This window comes from Rhinoraja longicauda, chromosome 3 (assembly GCF_053455715.1).
Source record: "Rhinoraja longicauda isolate Sanriku21f chromosome 3, sRhiLon1.1, whole genome shotgun sequence".
Lineage (NCBI taxonomy): Eukaryota > Metazoa > Chordata > Chondrichthyes > Rajiformes > Arhynchobatidae > Rhinoraja > Rhinoraja longicauda.
The window spans coordinates 71,055,049-71,080,278 of record NC_135955.1 but is presented as its reverse complement, the minus strand read 5'-3'; the positions used below and the strand labels follow the sequence as shown (position 1 = coordinate 71,080,278).

General features: G+C 41.0%; 1 protein-coding gene across 2 annotated transcripts in view; it reads right to left on the bottom strand.

Moving 5' to 3' along the window:
• The window catches only part of fbxl17 (F-box and leucine-rich repeat protein 17), a 522,739-nt gene extending 498,035 nt beyond the window's left edge, over positions 1-24,704 (bottom strand). The window contains exons 1-3 of one of the 2 annotated variants that reach the window (XM_078396384.1): positions 24,540-24,704; positions 14,119-14,810; positions 8,364-8,486 (exon numbers count right to left, since the gene is read on the bottom strand). In XM_078396384.1, the coding sequence (XP_078252510.1) occupies positions 8,364-8,486; positions 14,119-14,775 (780 nt within the window). In that variant the 5' untranslated portion in view covers positions 14,776-14,810; positions 24,540-24,704. The remainder of the gene's footprint in view (positions 1-8,363; positions 8,487-14,118; positions 14,811-24,539) is intronic. The other variant, XM_078396385.1, reaches the window with a different exon arrangement.
• Between the last annotated feature and the right edge of the window lie 526 nt (positions 24,705-25,230).

Sequence of the window (25,230 nt, the reverse complement as noted above, 5' to 3'; positions counted from 1 at the left end):
ACATCAATAGCAAAATCAATCCATCAGCTAAACACATCAACAATAACTAAGCAATACTTATAACTATGTACACGTGGCAATTCAATAAAATCAATTTGTAAACCCCAATGTATTTTGGGGTGATACCATGTAGCATTTATTACATCCAACATTCCCCTCTTACCAGCATAAGTAAGAGAGTGCACATAATGCAACAAAACAGGTAAAAGCGCGTTAGGGACACAAACTTTGCCAGAGGCCGTAACCCAAAGCGAGTCAGATTCGCGAGGGGTACACCTATCCTGGCTCCACTGGTGTCTCTCAGCCTCGGGGGCGTCCCCCTGAAGCTGGCAGAATTCCGAAACATTGGGCATAGCGGTAGTTGCAGAAAACTGCTGCTGTTCGCCTGAAGAAACTAAAATGGTAGGGGTCAGGGCCTCTGTGCGTGCCAATGTGTCAGCCAATGCATTCCCGAAAGAAATGGGATCCTTGACAGAATTTCATTTAATGACAGCCAAGGTTTTCGGGAGTGTTAAACTCGCTAGTAGATTTCGGACAAACAGGACATTTTTAATAGGAGTGCCTGCTGCAGTCAAAAAGCCCCTGCCACAGGGTACCAAAATCATGTGCAACCCCAAAGGCATATTGTGAGTCGGTGTAAATATTAGCACGTTGGTCAACGCAAAGGTGGCAGGCCTGCGTGAGGGCAAATAATTCAGCCTGCAGGGCAGAATGAGGTATACTGAAAAAGGCGAGGGTAGGCAGTATCCTCAATCTCTAGCGCCGATCATGCGGATTCTTGTTCGTGGCGCAACTTAACCCTTTGTCTGGGACCTATCCATATTCCCTGATGCTGTCTCATTATCGGGGGGTAGTCCCCAATATCCTGACGGGGAGGGTAGAACCGGGACTGGCACCACCGCAGCCGGTGGCTCTGCCTGTGGGGCTGTGGGGATCGGACATGTCCAGGGTTCCTCGTCACCCTGGACTCCTGATTACCTAATAAAGCCGCTATATACTCCAGTGGTTCGGATTCTGACTTTTGTTGTTGTGCGGGATATATCCCTTTGGTACCGGTTTAAAATTCACCTCGAGCTCGGGTAGCACGGTCAAGTCTTAGATCATACACCTTCATTTTCCCTCCAACTTCGCTCCCTTGACTCCTGATGGTGCTTCCCCCTCTTTCCATTTTTTAATCCTCTTTTTCCATTTCTTCACTGCTTCTCGCTCCCACATTAATTGTTACCAAACGATCAATTTATCCAGACCAAGACAATGTCAACAAGAGTGACCGCCCTTTACGTTATAATACCGGGGCACCGCCATCACCTTATCCAAAGTCCGTCTCACATGTCTGACATCCAATTACCAAACGATCAATTTACCCAGACCAAGACAATGTCAACAAGAGTGACCACCCTTTACATTAAAATACCGGGGCACCGCCATCACTCTTATCCAAAGTCAGTCTCACATGTCTGACATCCAATTACCAAACGATCAATTTCTCTTATATCCATAGCCTGTCCCATTCCTGGCCTGACAACCAATCACTATATCACGTTATGAAATTACTCTTAAATTTACTCAGACCACAGACTCATGCGATAAAGACTCTTACCTCAATATCATCCTTATCCTTGCCCTTTTCCTTATCGGTTTGTCTGTGAATCTCAGTTGAACACAAAATCAACCCCAAACGAGGGACTTCAGTGTCTGAAAAACGTCAACGTCCGGGGTCTCGAACAACGGTCGAGAAGTGCACTCTGTCCCCTTCGGACGTGTTTCAGTCACCGCTGCCTCTTAGTCGTTCGTGGTTGACAGTGCCAAAGAGATCCTGCCGACTATGCCAAATGTTGTAGTTCGTGCCCTATGAACAGAATAGTCAGACCACCGAATTCGTATAACCTCTTTATTCTACTCACCCAGGTGGGAGAGAGTCGAGAAACCGGAGCGTTTAGAAACACTCAGGAAGCTAGTGTAGCCTCTCTCCCCGAATGCTATCAAATACACACATTTTATACCCGAAATACATGTACCAGTACATTTCCTGTTGCTACCTTATATGGCAAGTTTTACAATGCCCTATAAATCTTTATGTGCCCTTCAGGACCCCCATGTCCTCCGTGTCCTGTGTGACCTACATGTCTTCGGTATTCCCAGGACCAAAGAACAGTCGATATGACCAAATGTTCCCCTTAACCATCAAAGGATGGTTAAGCATCAAAGCCTTAAAGCCCGTTACCCATATCAAAGGATGGTCAACCATCAAAGCCTTAAAGCCAGTTGCCCATATCAAAGGATGCACTTAGCCATAAACCGTGCCTCCATGCTGACAACAGGATGTCCTGGCAACATAATCGAGCTGGAGCTTTTACACCTTTTTTACACCCCTGCAATAAAACCCATATGGCCAAATGTCGAATGTTTAACCCCTTACAATAGGTCTTTTTTATTTTCCATAAATGTTTAAATTTATCAATTAAATCTTCTATAAAACTATCTTGATGTTTTTCTTGAAACTCCACGAGACATTTTAATGAAAGAATATTTTATCACAAACTGCACTGTTGAACCATTTAGATAGGGCTTTCAAAACCGGGTATAATGTCAACAAAATTCAAAACTTCAAAAATTGTGTATATAATTAGAGGATATGTCAAGGCAAGTGTTTTCTACTGTCATATGTGCCGACAACAGAACAATGACATTCTTACCTGCAACTACATAACAGGCCTGTAAACACAGTATTCATACCGAACATAATAAGCAAAGAAAATAAATCAAGAAACTAAAATCCCCAGTATTAGTGCAAAGAGCCCAAACTCCTTAGTGAAGCCTAGGCAATTCATAGTTTAGTTAATGTTTGTAGTGTCCAAGAGCCTAACGATTGATGGGAAGAAGTTGTTCTTGAACCAAGAGGTTATGGTTTTCAGCCTCCTATATCGTCTTCGCTTTGGTAGGAGTGAAATGAAAGTGTGGCCAGGGTGGTGTGGGTATTTGATGACACTGGCTGCTTTTTTGAGGCAGCATTCCCAAGGATTTAATTTAACTTTTTGACCATCAAATATTTTAACCAAGTCAGAAATAGATGAAAGGAAGTCATGAAATACTAAATATCTAAATCTGTGAAAGCTGCATCTATCCCTTTCGTACCATTTCCACAAAAAGATGACCAATAGTTGAACATTAAATGAGAAAGTAACAGCTCAAGATACTTGCGTGCCATTTGACAAAATATGCATCATTGAGAGTTGTGAATTTATGGAATTCTCTGCCACAGAGGACAGTGGAGGCCAAATCACTGGATGAATTTAAGAGAGAGTTAGATAGAGCTCTGGGGGCTAGTGGAATCAAGGGATATGGGGAGAAGTTGGACACAGGTTACTGATTGTGGATGATCAGCCATGATCACAATGATTGGCGGTGCTGGCTCAAAGGGCCGAATGGCCTCCTCCTGCAGCTATTTTCAGTTTCTATGCTTTGGTCTGCTGCAAATATAAAATGGCGAAATGTAAACAAAATTTTGTTGCACATTATTCCACTTTGCGTGCATAAATTTATACCACATATACTATGTGCATAAGTATATAAAAGAAAGTTTCATTTCAAAAGTTAGGTCTTTTTTATTTTCCATAAATGTTTAAATTTACCAATTATATATCTTCTATAAAACTCTCTTGATGTTTTTCTCGAAATTTCACGAGACATTTTAATGAAAGAATACTTTACAGCACATAAACCTGTGACATAGAAAATCAAGTCAGAAAGTACTTTCTTCAATTCAACAACTCCAGACTCAAATCAGAAAGAAACATTACATAGCACATATTTTAGGATTTCATCAAGAAGATTTTAGAAATCGAACAGTAAAATAACAATCCAAAAACGGACAGAAAGTATTGGAGTAACTCATCGGGTCAAGCAGCATTTCTGGAGAACATTGATAGTGACGTTTCAAGTTGGGACCCATCTTCAGACCTGAATCATCACCTACCCATATTCTCCAGAGATGCTGCCTGACTCTTTGAGTTATTCAGCACGGTGTCTTTTTGTGTGAGCCAGCCTCTGCAGTTCTATGCATCTACAAACCAACAATCCAAATAATATTTAAACAGATAAAGCACAAAATTGTGCAAGAGGAAATCGTTATGAAAGAGTAGTAATTAACTAATATGGATGAAGGAATTAGAAGTAACACTAGCAAGTTTGCAGATGACACTAACCTGGGTGGCAATGTGAACTGCGAAGAGGATGTTAGGAGGTTGCAAAGAGAACTGGACAGGTTGAGTGAGTGGGCAGTTGCATGGCAGATGCAGTATAATGCAGATAAATGTGAGGTTATCCACTTTGGCGACAAAAACAAGGAGGCAGATTATTATCTCAATGGTGTCAGGTTAGGTAAGGGGGAAGCGCAGCGAGACCTGGGTATCCTTGTACACCAGTCACTGAAAGTTGGCGTGCAGGTACAGCAGGCAGTGAAGAAAGCTAATGGCATGTCGACCTTCATAACGAGAGGATTTCAGTATAGGAGTAAAGAGGTTCTTCTGCAGTTGTATAGGGCCTTGGTAAGACCACACCTGGAGCATTGTGTACAGTCTCCTAATTTGAGGAAGGACATCCTTGGTTTTGAGGCAGTGCAGCATAGGTTCACAAGATTGATCCCTGGGTTGGCGGGACTGTCATATGAGGAAAGATTGAAAAGACTAAGCTTGTATTCACTGGAGTTTAGAAGGATGAGAGGGGATCTTATAGAGACATATAAAATTATAAAAGGACTGGACAAGCTAGATGCAGGAAAAATGTTCCCAATGTTGGGGGAGTCCAGAACCAGGGACAACAGTCTCAGAATAAAGGGGAGGCCATTTAAAACTGAGGTGAGAAGGAACTTTTTCACCCAGACAGTTGTGATTTTGTGGAATTCTCTGCCACAGAGGGCAGTGGAGGCCAAATCACTGGATGAGAGTAAGATAGAGCTCTATGGGCTAGTAATCAAGGGATATGGGGAGAAGGCAGGCACGGGTTACTGATTGTGGATGATCAGCCATGATCACAATGAATGACGGTGCTGGCTTGAAAGGCCGAATGGCCTCCTCCTGCACCTATTTTCTATGTTTCTATGTAATAAGGGGTCGGCTATTTAGAAAGTAGATGAGGAAAAACTTTTCCATTCAAGTTGTAAATCCGTGGAATTCTCTGCCTCAGAAGGCAGTGGAGGCCAATTCTCTAGATGCTTTCAAGAGAGAGCTAGATAGAGCTCTTAATGATAGCGGAGTCAGGGGGTATGGGGAGAAGGCAGGAACAGGGTACTGATTGTGAATGATCTGCCATGATCACATTGCATGGCTTTGCTGGCTCGAAGGGCCAAATGGCCTACTCCTGTCTATTGTCTATTAAAATCATAAAATTGTACATGCTGGAAAACTGCTCTAACTGACAATTTTTCTCAACTTTAAGTTTCCTTGAAATGGTCTACAAACAATTAAGTAAAGAATTACTTTGGCACTGAAAAAAATACACCTTCAGTTTGGAACTAATATGTTCATGTGTTCAGATATCAAACCCTGGTATCATTTCTTGGCAGGTCTAAAAAGTTTTATATCATGTTAAACGGTACGATACTGTAAAACTTTATTCATCCCCGGAGGGAAATTGGTCTGCCAACAGTCACAACACACAAGGTACACAAAAACTTGAAATTAAAAGTGCAAAAAAAAAGGACAAGCAACTGTTGGCTGGCTGCCGTGTGCACAGCGTCTAAACCGGAACGAACCGGAAAGTACAACAAACAAACAAACAAATGCAGGCTTATCCCCTGGGCAGAGGATTCTAAAACTAAACTGCCTCCCCCTCCCCCACGCCGGGTCCTCCATTGTTCATCACAGTGGTCTCCCCACACTGGGTCTCCATTGTCGTCCCCGCCTCCCCACACATTCCACTGCCACCGAGATTCCCGCCGCCGCTAAGGCCCCCGTTGTCACCGAGGCTCAAGCTGCCGCCAAGTCTCCCACTGCCGATGCCGAGGCTCCCATCGCCACCGCTGCTGAGGCTCTTTCGACCCAGGCAGGCTTCACCGCCTGGCTTCCCCGCAGTCCCCTGGGAGGCCTATGGGGCGTCGGGCCTTCCAGTCGTCGGCGCCTGTTAATCTTTCTCTGTCCCCCCCCACCCCCAAAAAAAGTGAAGGTCATTCTGCCCTTCAAACACATTCTAACATTCAATTAAATCACAGTTAATATGTCACAACCCCTGCAACACTCTGACAACAAATTACAGGAAACAAGACACGAGATGCAGCTCAAGCTTCCAGCATCTGCAAACTCTTGTGTCTCCATTTTACCATGTCTCTAATGTTGTCATTAATATTTTTTCTGTATTTGACCGCTGTACTTTGTTTTAGCCATTTTGTTTGCATACTACTTCACTAACTTTGCCTTTCTGTTTTGTTTCTCTCTTTTCTGAACACTCACTGAGGTATCCGTCCAACTAGCAAGCTTAGCATCCTTTCCTCCACCAAAAGAACGAGCAAATCAGCTCCCCACTTGCTCACAGGCCAACTGTAGTTTGATTTCTTCTCACTTTCTAACAAAACATTCAAATGAAATAAACTAATGGCACATTCAAAAACATTTCCAATGCCGTATTATTTGTACTTTGTATACGATATTGTGCAGCAGAGCACAATACAGGACAAACATTTTCTATCACAAAACAAGTACAAAAATATTTTAAATCGAATTCTGATGAGAATGAAAATAGCTTAAATCTGGAAGGTTTAAGTTTGTTTATTGAAATTCACAACATGAACATACATAGAAAAGCCACTCACTACTTTTCAACTTAATCGAGAAAACAGGAGAGCCACAAATGAATGTATTAATTTTGTGCGAGTGCAAAACAAACTTCTGTTTAAAAGAAAATATACCATACTCTTTTTCATGGATAGCTTTTGGCAATATACATCTGAAATCTCGAATCAGAATTCACAAAGCTTACACCACCACAATTTTGAATGGCTTATAAATCAACTCCAGTCTCTCTCAGCGTTTTGCAAAAATATTTGAGAAACTTGATTTACCTTTTAGTCTGTTTGGAACCATTTCATTCATATAAAGTCATTTTAATGATTAATTTTCTTAAGATAAAACCTTAATCAAAATTGCTTTGGTCACTTAAGAGTGTAATTGGTCAGAATACTCACATTGAGAGTTTGTATTTCATTGGCATTTTTTATTTCCAATGCAACAGAGGTGTGCTGTGCACACTTTTTCCAAGGGCAAGAGGACCAAAGGGGGTAGGGGAGAGAGGAAGAGGGAAGGGAATGTTTGCTCCACCCTCCCCTTCCACTTTGTCCCCCCCCCTTGCTCTCCTTCCTCCACTAAAAAGTCTTACCAGTTCCACAGTTCACAACTCTTGGGATCACACTGTCCCCAGCCAACAATTGGCCTATCAGGGAACCACCCTGCCTGAGGTCACCTGTTGCGACCCTGACTAGTCCTGGTCTATTGTTGCTCCTAGTCCCACGTGGCAATAATAAACTAAACTAAACTTTGGAACCATTGATGCTGACTAGGCTTTGTACACCAGCTTGTTTAATGAAGTCAATAACTGGTGTTATCTGCTAACTTGTAAATGGAGTTAGAGCAGAATCTATCCACACGGTCATGTCATAGAGAGTATGGTAAGGGGCTGAGAACGCATCCTTGCGAGATCACCTCACAATTCCTGGGAGTCTCCACCATCCAGATAAACAAGAATGGCAAGGTCATTCTGATTTTAACATTTATAATTTTTCATTATCTTATAGTTAAAATCTTATTTAACTCCAACTGGCAGCACTGTAGATCTACATTCTCTTGCAATGATTTAAGATAAAGGCACAAAATAAAATTTGTCCGAGCAATGGGAGTAACAAAATTTCTTTTTTTCAAAAACACAAATGATTTAATTTATTCTCAAGAATTGGCTACAACTGCTAACCAAGCAGTTACTAATGGGAGCATGGAGTGGTTTTAAGGTTAAATGTATGCCTCCTTACATCAGATAATTCACTCCTCCAAAATGATTGAGATTTAAGGGGATGATCAAATATTGAGTCGGTGTGCTCAAAATAGTTGATCCATCCCTTTTAAAAAAAGTTATTTTCCAAGTTTCTTTGAAAATACCTTGCATGCAAATAGAACTTCCTATAATTTATAGCAAACTTCATCAGTACATGAAGAGCATATATTTGTGCAGAAATTTACATGACCCTTCTTGCTGTCAAAGCTTAAGTCAACTCTTTATGCAACCTGTAAATTTGGTACGTTATTTTTCATATATTAAAGCGAAATGGCCTGGAGGATAATTTTAGCAAATCTATATAAATAAGAGAGCCAAGTCTTTACCTGCTGTCGCCCACTGAGGTCCAGCTGCTTCCAAAATTGGAAATCTAGACCAAGATCGCGCCAGTACTTGCAAACCAAAGATGCCGAAAGACATCTTTCTTTCAAAGATAAATGAGCAAAGACCTGAAATTAAGAGAAGTTTCTGATCAGATACAATAGAGCCAATATTTACAAGACTAGGTGTCGCTTCAAACATGTGCTCTGCAAGATAATTAATACTTTCATCCAGCAAAGATCAAAACAAATATTTGCTAGATTTATCCATTTTGATAAAAGATTAAAACAAACAAATTGTTTTTACCCTCAGCAGATTACTGTTTACGCGAAATAGACGAAGGGAAACCACTTAAATCTGTCCGTGTTCACTGCAAATTGCATGTGATTCAAACATTGAGATGTAAACAGAGACACATTTAAAACTGCGAGGAAAATAAAAGGAAAAGAAAACTGCGAGGAAAAGAGGGCAACACAGTGGTGAAGCGGTAGAGCTGCTGCCTTACAGCACCAGAGACCCGGGTTCAATCCTGACTATGGGTGCTGATTTTATGGAGTTTGTACGTTCTCCATGTGACCGTGTGGGCTTTCTCTGGGTGCTCCCAACACGCAGCGGCACGGTGGCACAGCGGTAGAGTTGCTGCCTTCAATCAAGTTCAGCGCTGAAGACCCGGGTTCGATCCCGACTACGGGTGCTGTCTGTACGGAGTTTGTACGTTCTCCCCGTGACCTGTTTCGGTTTTCTCCGAGATCTTCGGTTTCCTCCCACACTCCAAAGATGTACAGGTTTGCAGGTTAATTGGCTTGGTGAATGTAAAAAATGTCCCTCGTGGGTGTAGGATGGTGTTAGTGTGCAGGAATCACTGGTCAGCACGGACCCAGTGGGCCGAAGGGCCTGTTTCTCTAAACCAAACTAAATTCAATTTGTGCAAGTTTGTAAGTCAATTGGCTTTGGTAAAAATTGTCCTTGTCTGTTGGATAATGCTAGTGTATTGGGTGATCGCTGCTCGGTGCGGTCTTGGTGGGCCAAAGAGCCTGATTCTGCACTGTATCTCAAATCTAAAGTAGTCTAAAGGATGCAGCCACGTAATTAGTAGGACAGTTGGTTTGTTGGAAGGATCTATTTAATCAGCACTTTCAAATATCGAAATGAATTTAAAGTACAGGTCACCAACAGCCATCTCCTGGGAAGATCAAAAGAAAACCCTGCATGCTCAATAACTGCAAACTAATGCAATTTTCAAAAATTACACTGGAATAGCTGTGTATGGAATAAGTTTTGTTTTTTCATGATAGATCAAATTGGAAAGCGTGAAAATAGAAAGTTAAAATTTTGGACAGAAGTTTTGTTTAAAAGAAATAAACAAATTGAATGGATTCTCAGCTACACCCAGTGGGCAGTTTGTGAAATGACAGTGAAACACGGTTTAAAAAGAGCATTTTCTTTCTAAATACAGATGTAAGGAGTTACTGACAAAAGAGGCAAAAACTAAAGAAATAAATCAATTTTTCAGGCAGCAAGTATACAACTGAGATAAAGTCAATATCCCATCGTATTGCAGTTAAAGTTACATCTTTAAGTTAAATAGTGAGAAAGGAGGGTACATATATTCAGTTCTCCACTTTCAAATCAAGAGTCAAGAGCGTTTAATTGTCACATGTACTAAAACATAACAATGAAATTCTTATTTGCAGCAGCACAACTAGTTTAAAAATACAGCATTCAACAGATAAAATAAAGAAAGAAACCGAATATATTGCAAAACAAAACAAAATCTTCAAAAGAAGTAGAGGCGCTGATGGGCTTTCTTTATGATTGTATCAATGTGCTGAGTCCAGGACAGAACGTCAGAGATATGCATGCCCAGGAATTGTCGTTGTTGACTCTTTGTGTTTTGATTATTATTCATGTGCATGGACAATTGTCCACCATAGACCCATCGATGAAGTCAGGTTTGTGGATCCTCAGCCTTCCTGTTCCGAAGTCAACAATCAGCTCCTTGGCTTTACTGACGTTGAGAGTAAGTTTGTTGTTCTGGCACCATTCAATCAGAAGATCAATCTTCTTCCTATACTCTGACTCATCATAACCTTTTATTCGACCAACAATGGTGGTTTCGTTGGTGAATTTAAGATGGAGTTGGAACTTTGTCTGGTTACATGATCATAGGTACAGTGTCAGGAGAGTAGGGTTTGAGCACACAGCCCTGAGGTGCTCCTGTGCTGGTGGTTATTAAGGAGGAAATGCTGTTGCCAGATGGTACCAATTGTGGTCAGTTGATGAGGAAGTCGAGGATTCCGTTGCAGAAGGATGCACAGAGACCCAGATGCCTGAGCTTGGTAACAAGTTTGGAGGGGATGATGGCATTGAACGCCAACCTGTAATCGATGAACAACAGCCTGACATATGTGTTTTTATTTAACACAATCAGACAATTTCATTTGATACTTCAGTTAAAGGGCAAAATTTACAGAAAGGTTGGAAGCCAATTTTTTGCAACTTCTATTTTCCTGCAGTAAAATCTGAAATTCCTGAAGAGTTATCTACACCAGCAGGAAAATATTAGTTAGCACAATATAAAGACAGCAATTTTAAATACGGACTTAGAGAGTTAAGATGGAAAGTTAGAACGTTAGTTATTTTAAACATGCACATGAATAATAATCAAAACACAAAGAGCTGGAGGAATTCTGCCGGTCAGTCAAATTAACCTGGTGTTCACCTCCACTATTCTCATTCGTTAACTATTCCCATGCTTAGTGACTTTGCTGACTTTCATTCCTTTCAACATTATAAAACATCCCAAGTATCTTCACGGAAGCATTATTAGATAACATTCGACAGAGTCATGTCAGGAGATTAGGCAATCACCAAATATTTTGTTAAAGTGATAAACTTGAAAGAAAGCAACAAAGATTACTTCAGCATTATTCAGATGCTGCAACCAAAGGAGAGGAGGGCATAAGCTGCTAGTGATGGACCAAATAAAATTCATGATGCACATAAGGCCAGAAATGGAAGATTAAAAGATCGAGAAGGAATAAAGAATTAGAGAAGCAGTTGAGAAGAGACCATTTTGAAATTTAATGAAAATTTGCAAGCAGAATTGATACCAGATTATGTCACGGACTATAAGATGATAAAAAGTAGTTGATACTGAACCTAACAAAAGGCATGGAGATTCCCACATAGAGAGAGATTAATAAGAGACCAAACATGATTCTTCTCAACCTACCATGGTCAGCCCCATCTACATCTTTGTAGTCTTCTTACAATGATTTCACATCAGAAAATATCTGAAATAAAGTCCAAATTATTTGGACTTTATTTCTGTCCTAATAAAGCTATGGAATATCATCCCTGAAGTTTTCAGCCTCTCGATCTTAGACAAATTACCTCTGGCAATGTCTTTAATGTATCTGATATAATGTCAATGATTATCCAATTATGTTTCAGTAATTTTTTTCTCTGTTGAAAAGACTAAAGAAAAAGAATGTCAGACTGGATGTAATCATGGCTTTGGATGAATAAAACCACCCTCAACTGCAATGGGAAATCTATCAGAGATCTCATGATGGGAGTTGTGAAAAATAGCATTCACAAAACCAGTCAGCTCTTGTAATTTTGTTTACTTTCTCAATCTGGCTGTAATCACATCATGTATTGCGCAGCTTCTCGGTAGCAAATGCCATTTACTTCCTCAGATCTTCTCACGAGAGGAAATTATGCCACTTTGCATTTAAACCGCATTTCGAATATTGTGTTCAGTTCTAGGCACCATGTTATAGGAAAGGTATTGTCAAGCTTGAAAGGGTTCAGAAAAGATTTACGAGGATGTTGCTTGGACTAGAGGGTACGAGCTATCGGAAGAGGTTGAGTAGGCTGGGTCTCTATTCCACGGAACTTCGGAGGATGAGGGGAGATCTTATAGAGGAAAACAAAATCATGAGAGGAATAGATCAGGTAGATGCACAGTCTCTTGCCCAGAGTAGGGGAATCGAGGACCAGAGGACATAGGTTCAAGGTGAAGGTGAAAAGATTTAATAGGAATCCGAGGGGTAACTTTTTCGCACAAAGGGTGGTGGGTGTATGGAACAAGCTGCCAGAGGAGGTAGTTGAGGCTGGGACTATCCCATCGTTTAAGAAACAGTTGGACACGTGCATGGATAGGACAAGTTTGGTGGGATATGGACCAAGTGCAGGCAGGTGGGACTAGTGTATCTGAGACATTGTTGGCGGCGTGGGCGAGTTGGGCCGAAGGACCTGTTTCCACACTGTATCACTCTATTACTCTAAGTTTAAGAGTTCCACTCATGTATTCTCAAATGCGGAGATCCCGCACAGAAGGCACCTGCTGTGTTACACTAAGAAAATCCAACCTTGGATCTTGTGCCATATTCAATCAGTATTTTGGAGCTACAGCCATCAAACAAAAGTGATGGTAAATTACTTTTTGTTAAAATGATGTGTATAGCTGCAAATTATTTAAATTATTCAAGTTATTCAAGTGTTTTTAAGAATTTTACCTGGCTTAAATTTTTTTAAATGACTAACTATGAATCAAAATTAAAATGTTAACAGCTATTCATTGCTTCTAAAAAGTTATTTAAAATCCCTAATAGGTTTTAGTCATTTTTGCACTCGTGTAACTCAGATGGACAATAATTTAAATGAGGATGTCTTTTTCCTCAAATCCATAATTTTGATTTATATTGGCTGGGGTATCTGGAGAACTCGGTTCTATTTTTTTGAACACTGCCATGATATTACTGATTACTGAAGTAAATTCCCAGCAAGGAGAAGACAAATCTGAAAAAAATCCTTGAAAAAAAATATTTTTTGCATCAAGTGCAATACCAGGGACATGAACATCTGATTTTATGTAGAACATTTAACATGGAAAATAACCCCAACATACTTCCCAATGGCATTATCATATATTTATCACTGTCGCAAGAGGAAATTAGGACAGATTTTGGAAGAGAATTCCAAAGCTTTCAGACTTTGAAGCTGAAGTTATATAAATGGATGAACAAGGAGCTGGAGGAGCACAATAGTAGGTCAGCCATTGGTCAGGAATGATGGAATGGTACAGGTTAGGAATAGCATTAAGAGATAAACGAATATGGTGAAGCTGATGGGCTGAAGTATGCTTATTTCAATGCAGGGAGTATTGTGAGGAAAGCAGCTGAACTTAGAACCTGAATCATAGTTTGCGCTATGATGTTGTGGCAAATGTGAAAACATGGTTGACAGTGGGACATAAATGGCTGCTCAATATTCCGGTGTTTCAATGTTTTTGGCATGATATAGAGGGAAGGAAAAGAGATGGAGGAGTTGCTCTGCTAGAAAAAAAGCAAAATATAGCCGATGTGTGTTAAAACTATATTTCCATTTTAATCTTTGTATGTCTGCAGAGCAAGCCAGATTACAACAAGGAGAGTTTACAATGCACACCTCAGATTGTTTTTAATAAAACTGCATGCAATATCATTCTGCAAGTGTCGTATTATTGGATCAATATTTACATCAAGTAGAGGTTTTCCCCAATAACTTAGAATGAAGTCATGTCTTTGCAACATAAATGAAGCAGATGACCAGAAACAAACATGAAGGTGGTCAATGCATTTAACCTTTTCTTTCACAGAAATCTCGTTTGCTTCAGCTTCTAATAATCCAGATTTGTTTTTTGTACATCCATTAAGTGGCACCATGTTAATCCAAGATACAAGTAGTAACCAACATGGTTAAAATCCTCACCTTTAGAAGTATAGACGAAGGAAGCTGATTAATATTCGGTGGTTCAGATTCCATTCTTACATCTTTAAGATTTTCTGGGGTGATAACTTCACTATCTTCAGATCCCAAAGGGGATAATGGTTGCTGGAGCAAAGAAGAGCAGTCACCCATGTTCCCCTCAAGTCCCAAATTTGTACATTCTGCAGTGGACGTAGGCAAAGTACATACAGACACTGGACACTGTGCTATGTCATTATTTAATCCAGTCTCAGGAACTCTTCCGACTGCAGAACGAGGCAGTTTGCAAGGTGTACAAGCTTGTACGCCAGCACATTTACGCTTGCAAACTGGCATCTCGGAATAGTCTGAACAGACTGTTCTAAACAGAGGGGGTCCAATGAGCTTTGCTGGAACACTGGAAAGTAAACTTTTACCCTGTTCTTCCCAGATACTAAGTTCCTTTGGGGAAAGAAGAAACTTAGCACACTCCTCCGTAGTAGTCAATGCAGTGTATCTTTCTGCTACTTTGGATGCACTTTCAAACTGATCCTCATCAAGGGCAGAAGTATTGTGAACAATGAAGCACAGCATACAAGGTCCACGAAGAAAGCAGTTCTTTCTAACTTTCCGTCTTCTTTTCTTCACGCGTTTACCATTTTTTGAAAGAAAATGGCCCATATAGAAGATTCAAAACGTTTTCCAATATGATCCTTCTGCAAAAAGAAAAAAAAAAGTGTCAAGCATATTTTCACCTGCACAAATCTGTAGAGATCATTCAAATGCACAATTAATTTCAAATTACAACTTTGGAAGCATAACCATAAGTGAAAGAATAGTGTACACTCCTCTACTATGGAGAACAACCTGCCAATTTCATAAAAATCATTCAAATGTTTCTGCCTCAGCCCTAGTATTTATTTATAATTGCAATACTATCATACACTTTCAAAATTCATGCAAGGACAATTACCATTAATTTAACAATTTTCAATGCAGTTAACAACAGGATCAAAACTGCAATTCTATTTTATAAAGATGCACTTAACAGCCATGGCGAATGCTTTTGAAGTACATTTATAAAAATAAAAATGTTTTGCACAGAAGCTGACAACCACAGCACATCCAAAACTTCATAGCTAGTTTTGATTCTAATTCATAGAAAATTGAGTTTTAGGATTAAGTTTCATTAAAACATTGATTCAGACATTTATTGCATGTAATTAAATGGTACAACTTGACATTTATTACAAAATGTAAAAGCTTAACTTTCCACAATACAAAAAGATAATAATTTACTTTACATTATGCAAAGTAGATACAATGCATCTCAATAACCTCTCATAGCTAAGTGCTGCTCCCTCCTCACATCATATGAAAACATATTAGTTTCTATGTATACAATAATGGCACTCAGTAGCATGTCATCACCATCTCTGACAACCCCTCTAGAGTCACTAAAGTCAGACTGCTTGTCTGACATCCAGGAACAGATTAATTAGAATTTTATCTAATCCTGGAAAGGAATCTGAAATAGATCCTTACACCAATCACTAGTATTTCATGGTAGACACAAAATGCCAGAGTAACTCAGTGGGACAGGCAGCACCTCTGGAGAGAAGGAATGGGTGATGTTTCAGATCGTGACTCTTCTTCAGACTGATGTCGGGGGAGTGGGCAGCACAAAGATAAAATGTAGTCGGAGACAGTAAGACTGGAGGGAGAACTGGGAAGGGGGAGGGGATGGAGAGAGAGGGAAAGCAAGGGTTATTTGAAGTTAAAGAAGTCAATGTTCATACCGCTGGGGTGTATGCTACCCAGGCAAAATATGAGGTGTTGTTCTTCCAATTTGCACTGGGCCTCACTCTGACAATGGAGGCCCAGGACAGAAAGGTCAGATTGGGAATGGGAGGGGGAGTTAAAGTGCTGTTAAAGGGAGTTAAAGTGCAGCACAATTCAAATACTACATACACCTCAGATGGACGCAAATGCTGGAGTAACTAAGCGGGTCAGGCAGCATTTCTGGAGAACATGGATAGGTGATGTTTCAGGTCAGCACCTGGTTACGAGGTTCCAGCTTACTCCCCACCTACTACAATCAGTCTGAAGATGGGTCCTGACCCTAAACGCCACCTATTTATGTTCTCCAGAGATGCAGAGTTACTCCAGCATTGTGTCTATCTTTGATACAAACCAGCATCTGCAGTTCCCTTTTATTACAAAATGCACCTCCATGCATTATTTTAAGACAAAATCCATTCTAAAAAGTTTCAACTAATATTTAAACACACCCAACAACTATTGAAGAAATCAGTATCACGAGAAGCTGATATGGAACATAAGACCAAAAGGAACACATCCTCTAGATGTGTCATAAATATACTTTCTCATCTAAACACTGTCATAGAGAGAAATAGCACAGAAATAAATATGTTGCCCCCCCACCCCCACATCCCTACCAACCATCAATCACCCATTTTATACTTATCCAACAATTATTTATTTTCTCCACCCCCAAAATTCTCCTCATATTCTCTTCAACTTTCCGCAGATTCCACCATTCACCACACAATAGAGGCAATTTACAGTGGGCAATTATCCAATGAACTCAAACACCTTTAGGATGCGAGAAGAAAGCCTAGTGGTCACAGGGAGAAAATACAATCTCCACACTAACCCGTGGTCAAGATCGGTCTCGGGCACTTTAAGGCAACGGCTCTACTGACTGTGGCACTGTGCCACCCTGTAAACAATGAGCACAGAAGAGGAAATAAGCTACAGAAAAAACAAGCGGAGAAACAGGTTTGATAGAATTCTCCAAGACCCTCCATAAATTCAAACCCTGTCATAAGAAAGCGAGAAAATATACAAAAATATCTTCAATAGCCTACAGTTCGAGAATTCTTGTTGTCTAAACCAAGAATTTTACAAGAATTAAGCCATATATTATTCACCTTTGCAATGATACATTTTCATATTAATCCACTTTGAGGTCGCTAATGAAAATACACACATCCTGTATCTTAATCAATCCTTCTTGAGAATGTTCAATAGTCAATAGTCAATAGTCGTTTATTTGTTACATACACATAAATGTGTAGTAAAATGAAACATTACCCGCAGTTGAACAATAAGACCAATAAGATTAATCAATAAAAATGCAATAACACATACAATCACAACTAACACCAAACAAAAAGAAACATCCATCACAGTGAGTCTCCTCCAGTCCCCTCCTCACTGTGATGGAAGGCCAGAATGTCTTTTTCTCTTCCCTGCCGTCTTGTCCCGCGGTCAGGCTGTTGGAGTTGCCACGTCGGGGCTCCCGATATTGAAGCCCCCGCTGGGCGGTGAAAAAAAATCCCGCGGCCTATTTCAGGCCGCGCCGGACGGTGAAAGGTCCGCAGCGGGCCGACCCAAGCCCCGCGATTCGGGGCGGGCGAACACGTTGCCTCTGCCGCTGCCGGAGCTCCCGATGTCGGCCCCCATCCAGGGGCCTGCGGGCTTCCGACGTCCACGCGGCCCGCGCCGGAGCCTCCGGAGACGAGTCGCAGCCGCTCCCGCAGCATTCGCAGGCAGCCAGCGCCGCAGGTGGTGAGTCCGGGCCGCGGGCTCTGCGAACCAGAGACCCAGGTGGTCCCAGGTGCATGGCCGGTGGTGGCCGCAGCGGGAACGGAGACACGACACAGAAACAAAGGTCGCGTCTCCGTTCTGGAGAGAGAATGTTACAGTTACAGTTCCCGTTCCCCCCCCCCCCAAAACATAACATACAACACTACATCATATTAAAACTACAATTCAGACAAAAACAACAAAAAACACAAAAGACAGACGGACTGCAGGCAAGCCGCAGCTGCGACGGCAGCGCTGGCTCCTCGTCATTAACACTGTAGCTGTTGCAAATGGCATATCTTAATAGTGTGGATGGTTTGTTATTGATATGAAAAAAATTACCAGATTAATTCTTGCAATGGACAGGTTGTTGTGTGTGAAAAGCCCAGACCTCTATCCATTGGACTTCAGAGGAGCAAGAGGGGACCTAATTAAAACATAACCTCTTTGAGGTTTGTGATAGGAGAAAATATTTCCCTTAGTTGAAGAATTTCGAATTTGGGATCACTGTTAAAATAAAAAAGGTCATTCCATCTAACACAGACGAGGCAAATATTATTTATCTCAGGGAGATAGACAATAGACAATAGACAATAGACAATAGGTGCAGGAGTAGGCCATTCAGCCCTTCGAGCCAGCACCGCCATTCAATGCGATCATGGCTGATCACTCTCAATCAGTACCCCGTTCCTGCCTTCTCCCCATACCCCCTCACTCCGCTATCCTTAAGAGCTCTATCCAGCTCTCTCTTGAAAGCATCCAACGAACTGGCCTCCACTGCCTTCTGAGGCAGAGAATTCCACACCTTCACCACTCTCTGACTGAAAAAGTTCTTCCTCATCTCCGTTCTAAATAATAATAATAATAATAATGCATTACATTTATATAGCGCTTTTCATAAACTCAAAGACGCTTTACAGGGATTTAGAGAACATAGGGAAGTGAATAAATAGATAAATAAATAAGTAAACGAACAGAGAAAGGAGTCAGAAGGTGAGGTGACCTTCAGCGGTTGAAGGCAGTACTGAACAGGTGAGACTTCAGTGATGTTTTGAATGTGGTGAGTATGGAGGAGTCTCTGACGGTTTGGGGTAGTGAGTTCCATAGGGTGGGAGCAGCGATGGAGAAAGCCCTGTCCCCCCCAGGATCTGAGTTTGGTCCGGATGTGGGGGGATAGGAGATTGGCAGCAGCAGAGCGGAGGGTGCAGGTGGGAGTGTGCTTGTGGAGGAGGTCGGTCAGGTAGGATGGGGCCAGGTTATGGAGGGCTTTGTAGGTCATGAGGAGGATTTTGTACTGGATTTTCTGGGGGATGGGGAGCCAGTGGAGTTTGTAAAGGACGGGGGTGATATGGTCACGGATCGGGGTGTGGGTGAGTAGACGGGCAGCGGAGTTTTGAATGTATTGAAGTTTACTGATGATTTTTGAGGGTGCGCCATAGAGGAGGCTGTATGAGGCCTACCCCTTATTCTTAAACTGTGGCCCCTTGTTCTGGACTCCCCCAACATTGGGAACATGTTTCCTGCCTCTAATGTGTCCAATTCCCTAATTATCTTATATGTTTCAATAAGATCCTCCCTCATCCTTCTAAATTCCAGTGTATACAAGCCTAATTGCTCCAGCCTTTCAACATACGACAGTCCCGCCATTCCGGGAATTAACCTAGTGAACCTACGCTGCACGCCCTCAATAGCAAGAATATCCTTCCTCAAATTTGGAGACCAAAACTGCACACAGTACTCCAGGTGCGGTCTCACCAGGGCCCGGTACAACTGTAGAAGGACCTCTTTGCTCCTATACTCAACTCCTCTTGTTACGAAGGCCAACATTCCATTGGCTTTCTTCACTGCCTGCTGTACCTGCATGCTTCCTTTCAGTGACTGATGCACTAGGACACCCAGATCTCGTTGAACATCCCCTCTTCCTAACTTGACACCATTCAGATAATAATCTGCCTTTCTATTCTTACTTCCAAAGTGAATAACCTCACACTTATCTACATTAAACTGCATCTGCCATGTATCCGCCCACTCACACAACCTGTCCAAGTCACCCTGCAGCCTTATTGCATCTTCCTCACAATTCACACTACCCCCCAGCTTAGTATCATCTGCAAATTTGCTGATGGTACTTTTAATCCCTTCATCTAAGTCATCAAAGATATAATCTTTGAAACTCTCATCCTTAAAGGCTGGTGGAAGCAATCTCCTTGAATGTTTCTAAGGGAGAGGTAAATTGATTTTTTGATAATCAAAGGAATCAAAGTTTACAAAGATGGACAAGAATATGGATTTGAGATCTTGATCAAATAGCCAAAATCCTATGGAACAATTGATCAGACTTGATGAGTCAAGCGGCCTATTCCTGTGCCTAGTTGGAATGTTTGTGTATTCGTATGAGAAGTGCACTGCTTCCTCGGCACCATCTCAAATTCACCCATCTGCCACAACTGAAGGTCAAGAGACACACATTTCTTTTCTGTTGCAACCAGATGATTTTCCTTCGTCACTATTAGAAAATACAGCAACCAGCTGCTTGATAAAATCTATTCAACATAACTCAGATCAGGGAAGGAGCCCAACTTACACCCATCTGTAACACTAGAGTATCACACCAACATTGAAGGACAATTGTTATGTTCTAAATTATATTTCATTTTCATAAGAACATAATGACAATTGACATTTATTGACATTTAAATTTCACAACCTTTATTTACAGCTTTTTGAACATATCTAAACATGTAGGAGTATTTCTTGGCTTTATCATATTTTATATTGAAAATGACAGCAATATTCAATCCCAGCCTTACCCACTGGATCCATAATTATCAAATCAAATATGAATTAGTACAATGGCAGTGAATAATTTATCTCTTCCCTCACTGAAGTATCTTTATTTATTTACTTCAGCAAGCATGCATGCATGCATCGCATGCAAACAAGCTCTGCCATCCACTGCCATATCTTGCCAAACCACATAAAAGTCTATCAGACCTCACAGGAGCACAGGAAGAACGGCACATTATTTGTCTGCACTCAGGTCTCTTTCCTCGCCCTTCACTTCCCCACTAACCTAAAGCTTTAACAAGAATTAAATGTTCAAAGACCCATGTGCCACAGACAGAAATATTCATTCAGCTGCTTGATCGTAATGCGAAGATTAATGCTCATATAGTTTACCACAATCCCTAATTATGAACTTCAACTTTACCACATATTCACACTAAATGTTTTGACCTCATCTCATCCACAATATCCACTCAATGCCCAGAGACTCCTTAATCAAATTTTACTTTTCATCCTTCCCAAGGTGGTTGACAGTCTGTCAGACTGAAGGGTCTCGACCCGAAACGTCACCCATTCCTTCTCTCCCGAGATGCTGCCTGACCCGCTGAGTTACTCCAGCATTTTGTGTCTACCCTCAATTTAAACCAGCATCTGCAGTTCTTTTTCCTGACAGTCTGTCACCTTTCCTTTCAAAACCACGATCACTAAACATTATTTAAAACTCACACAATTAAACTTTGATTCTGGTAACTTCTGCCTAATCTCAAGATGCCCTGCTAGAGGTGCTTGAAAGTACTTACATACTAAGATATTGTCATGTGTGCCTATCCCTCCCACAACTCCATTTCAATCCCCCCCTCCCCCAACCCAATTCTGGTTTTAGCCAACCCAGAGCACAAAATTTTTCCATAACCAGAGGCATGGCGAAATGGCTCTTCATTATACTAATGTTAAAAAGGGATAATGATCTTTCGAACTAACCACTCCATTCAACTTCATTACCTTTAACGAAAAATATAATTACAAATATTGGAAATCCAACATTTTTAAAAAATACATGAAATTCCTTGCATGGGAATGCCTGGAGAAAAAGAAGAAATTAACCCCCACCTACGGCAGGTATCACTTGACCTGCTGAAAGTTTTCAGTGCTCTGGTTTTACTTTATAACCTATAGATTTGCTCTTAGACTGTATCCATGTTGACAATATTTACAGGCACGAGATGAGCTTCTGTGTAAAAGGCTACCGGCACTAAGCCATGCCTCCCAGTCCCTTTAGCTTGCAAGATATTTTTCGTAGAACTGAAACACAACTACCCTGCATAAATTACATCTCCAAAATTCTATCATCTAAACTGAATAATAGTCATAGAATTATATAGCATGGAAAGAGGCCCTTTGGCCCTACCTGTCCATGCTGACCAAATATGGGTTTGGCCCATATCCCTTTAATCCGTTTCTATCCATATACCTGTTTAAATTACTTTATATCCATGCCAGCAATAAAACAGCTGAGAACACTGGGTACAGCAATTTTCTTTGGAATTAAAAATCATCCCACTCCAGAACAAGTTGCACCTTTTGCCATGCTGTTTTTCTGGTTACAATGCCAGCATCTACCTGATAAAGTAGGAATGTAGCATCTCAACTACAGTACTGCCAGTGGTGTTTCCTCACCAATAAATCGATCAGTGCAGTCCTGTCTGTTTATGTTTCCGCTCTGGACCTCAGAATCTTGGTCCAAATAGGAAGCAAAGGAATATATTCATAGGTTAAGTAAGAGTGACTGCCCTTGGCAATTAAGGCAGCATTCAACCAAATGTAATTTCAAGAACCCTGGAGAAAACTGAAGTTAATGAACATCAAGGTGAGAAAAAAACTCTGATGCTTGGAGTCATAACTCACACCAAGGAAGAGAAGCTAATTATCTCAAACCCACAACATCACTGCAGGACTTTCTCATCTGGACCTATGGAATCAATCTAGCAACTGGTGAAAGAACAACAATGCACCTTCCATCACAATGTCCGAAGCTGATGACTGCACAATGTTTATTTCCTATTACAATTCCCCAACGCATGAACTAATCTTTGCCTACAAGCAGCAATATCTAGACAACATTAAAGACAAAGATAAGAAGTAACATCCATGTCACATAAGTACCAGGCAATTATCATCTCCAAAAAGAGAAGGTCCACCAACACACTCTGAACATTCAATGGCATTAACATTGTAAGGCACGAGTTAGGGAATACCATGGAATACTCAAGTCAAGTTTATTGTCATATGCACAAGTACAGTGAGGTACAGATACGATGCAAATGTTGCTTGCAGCAACATCACAGGCACACCAGCGAATTTTGTTTTTCATTTTTCTTTCATTTGCCTGGATGAGTCCAGCTCCAATAACTCTCAAGAACCTCAACACAATACAAAACAAAGTATCTCCGTTGCTTGATATCACATTCACAATCCAATTCTCCAATCGCAAACATACTGTGGCCACAGTGTACACCATCAGCAAAATGCACTGTCGTTACTCACTTATGCAACTCAAACTGCTCCTCGTGAATCTTTTATCTCTACCACCAAGGAATAGTACTACCATCTGCTGGTTTCCATCCAATTGGACACCATGCTGTCATGGAGCCATGTGCCCTGTAAACTCATTTGCCGCATCGGGTCTAAATCCTGGAAACTCATCCATAACATGTATAACCGGGTCAATTGCTACTGTTTATCACCTTTGTTAGGGAAAATTAGGAATGGGTGAAAAATACCAGCTTCACAAGTGAAACTCAGAACACGAGATCATGAGTGATCATAAGATCATAAATGGCCCAGCTCTGCCACAGGGGCAGAATTAGGTCATTCGGCCCATCAAGTTTACTCTGCCATTCAATCATGGCTGGTCTACCTCTCCCTCCTAACCCTATTCGCCTTCTCCCCATAACCTATGACCCCCGTACTAATCAAGAATCCATCTATCTATCTCTGCCTTAAATATATCCACTGACTTTTCCTCCACATCCTTCTGCGACAAAGAATTCCAAATTCACCACCAGATCACAAAATAAAATGAATCAAAATGGGGTTTTTTAATAGTTATATTGTAATGTTTTGTGACCTTGGTAAACAAACAGTAAAGATGGCAACTTAAATGTTTTTGCATCCTCCAAACATAAATACTGATTAAGTTGACATTCGAGATGCTGTTGCACACATTTATCAAAATGCAAAATAAATCTGAAATATCATTTCGAATGATTTTTCAGTTTAATGTGAAAATTAATTTCAAAATTAATTATAAATCAGATTTATATGGTGTTTTATCTCGTATGATGCCGCTCAACGATTACTAAAGTGTTTGAACTCTGCCTAATGCTACACAAATGTAATAGAGAAATAGAAATCAATTTAAAAAACATGGATCCCATAAAGACCTCAAAACAAAATTGGTTTTAACTACAATGTTAGAGTTTAAGGTGTTACTAAATAACTGTTTAATATAACTTGTAATTTCCAATGTAAATATTGTCCATCTTTTTAACCAACAGCATTCAAGTGACTAATCCGTGTGAACTGCAAGTATTAGAAATTGCATCCTCGGCCACTAAATTCAGAACCCTCGAAAGTATTTATAATCATACATTTGAGGCCAATAATTTTTTTATAGTTTGCACCTTTCACACTTCGAACAAAATGTTCCTTCGTGTCAGAAAATATTTTAGAATCACTTCGATTATGCATTATAAGGCTTCACAATCAACCTGTTATTTTTGGCTGCCTGTGAGCTGATTGTGATATTTTAAAAATAACAAGCATTGTTATCAATATTTAAACCCTCTAGAATTTCAGTAATCGGATTCACCAGTCCAGAGTCCCATGCTAAGATATCGCCCTCGTCTTCCCCTCACAGAGACAGTGTTAGCAGATATGAAATTTCAGCTGCAACACTGCTGCTAACACTCATTTTAAACAAGGCCGCAGCTGCCCCACTACATGTCTTTGAAACCGCAAATTGCCGTAAAATACGTGCTACCTACCGGTGACTATTCCTCACTAGCTTTCACGCATTTGCAACCTTGTACGGAGAGGTGTCATAATTTCTAATATTAACAACAAAAAAAACTATTGCTAATTTGAGGAAGAATCGGCGAGGATGAACTGCCTGTGAGCTTCCTGCACTGTGGGGCCTACTCCTTCCACTCAGCGCAGCGGCGGCGACGGCGGCCGCAGCAGCCGATTGGTGTCAGTGAGCGCACGTCACTTGGCGGCTAGAGCCGCCCTCTGAGGTCGGTCTGCGCGCCAACGTCGCCACCGCCAGGGCACCTACTCGCCCGACCCTTTCCTGGTGCACCCACTCCCCCGAGGCCTTCCCTGTGCACCCACTCCCCTGACCCCTTCCCTGTGCACCCACTCCCCTGACCCCTTCCCCGTGCATCCACTTCCCCAACCGCTTCCCCGTACTCCCACTTCCTCGACCCCTTTCCCATGAACCTACTACTCAGAGGGCTTCCCTGAGCACACTTTGAAAACACCTCACCCCGTGCTCTGCTGAGTAAGAATGGTCAAATAGTGATTTAATGTTCAGTATTAAGAATATTTGTTTTACTTGTATTACGGTGGTGGGTTTGTTTTGTATAGTTTTATATTGTAAATAATTGATTACATTTATTTTTGGTTTAAAAAAAATGCACTGGCGAGTAAAAACATTTGTTGACGATGTTGTTTAAG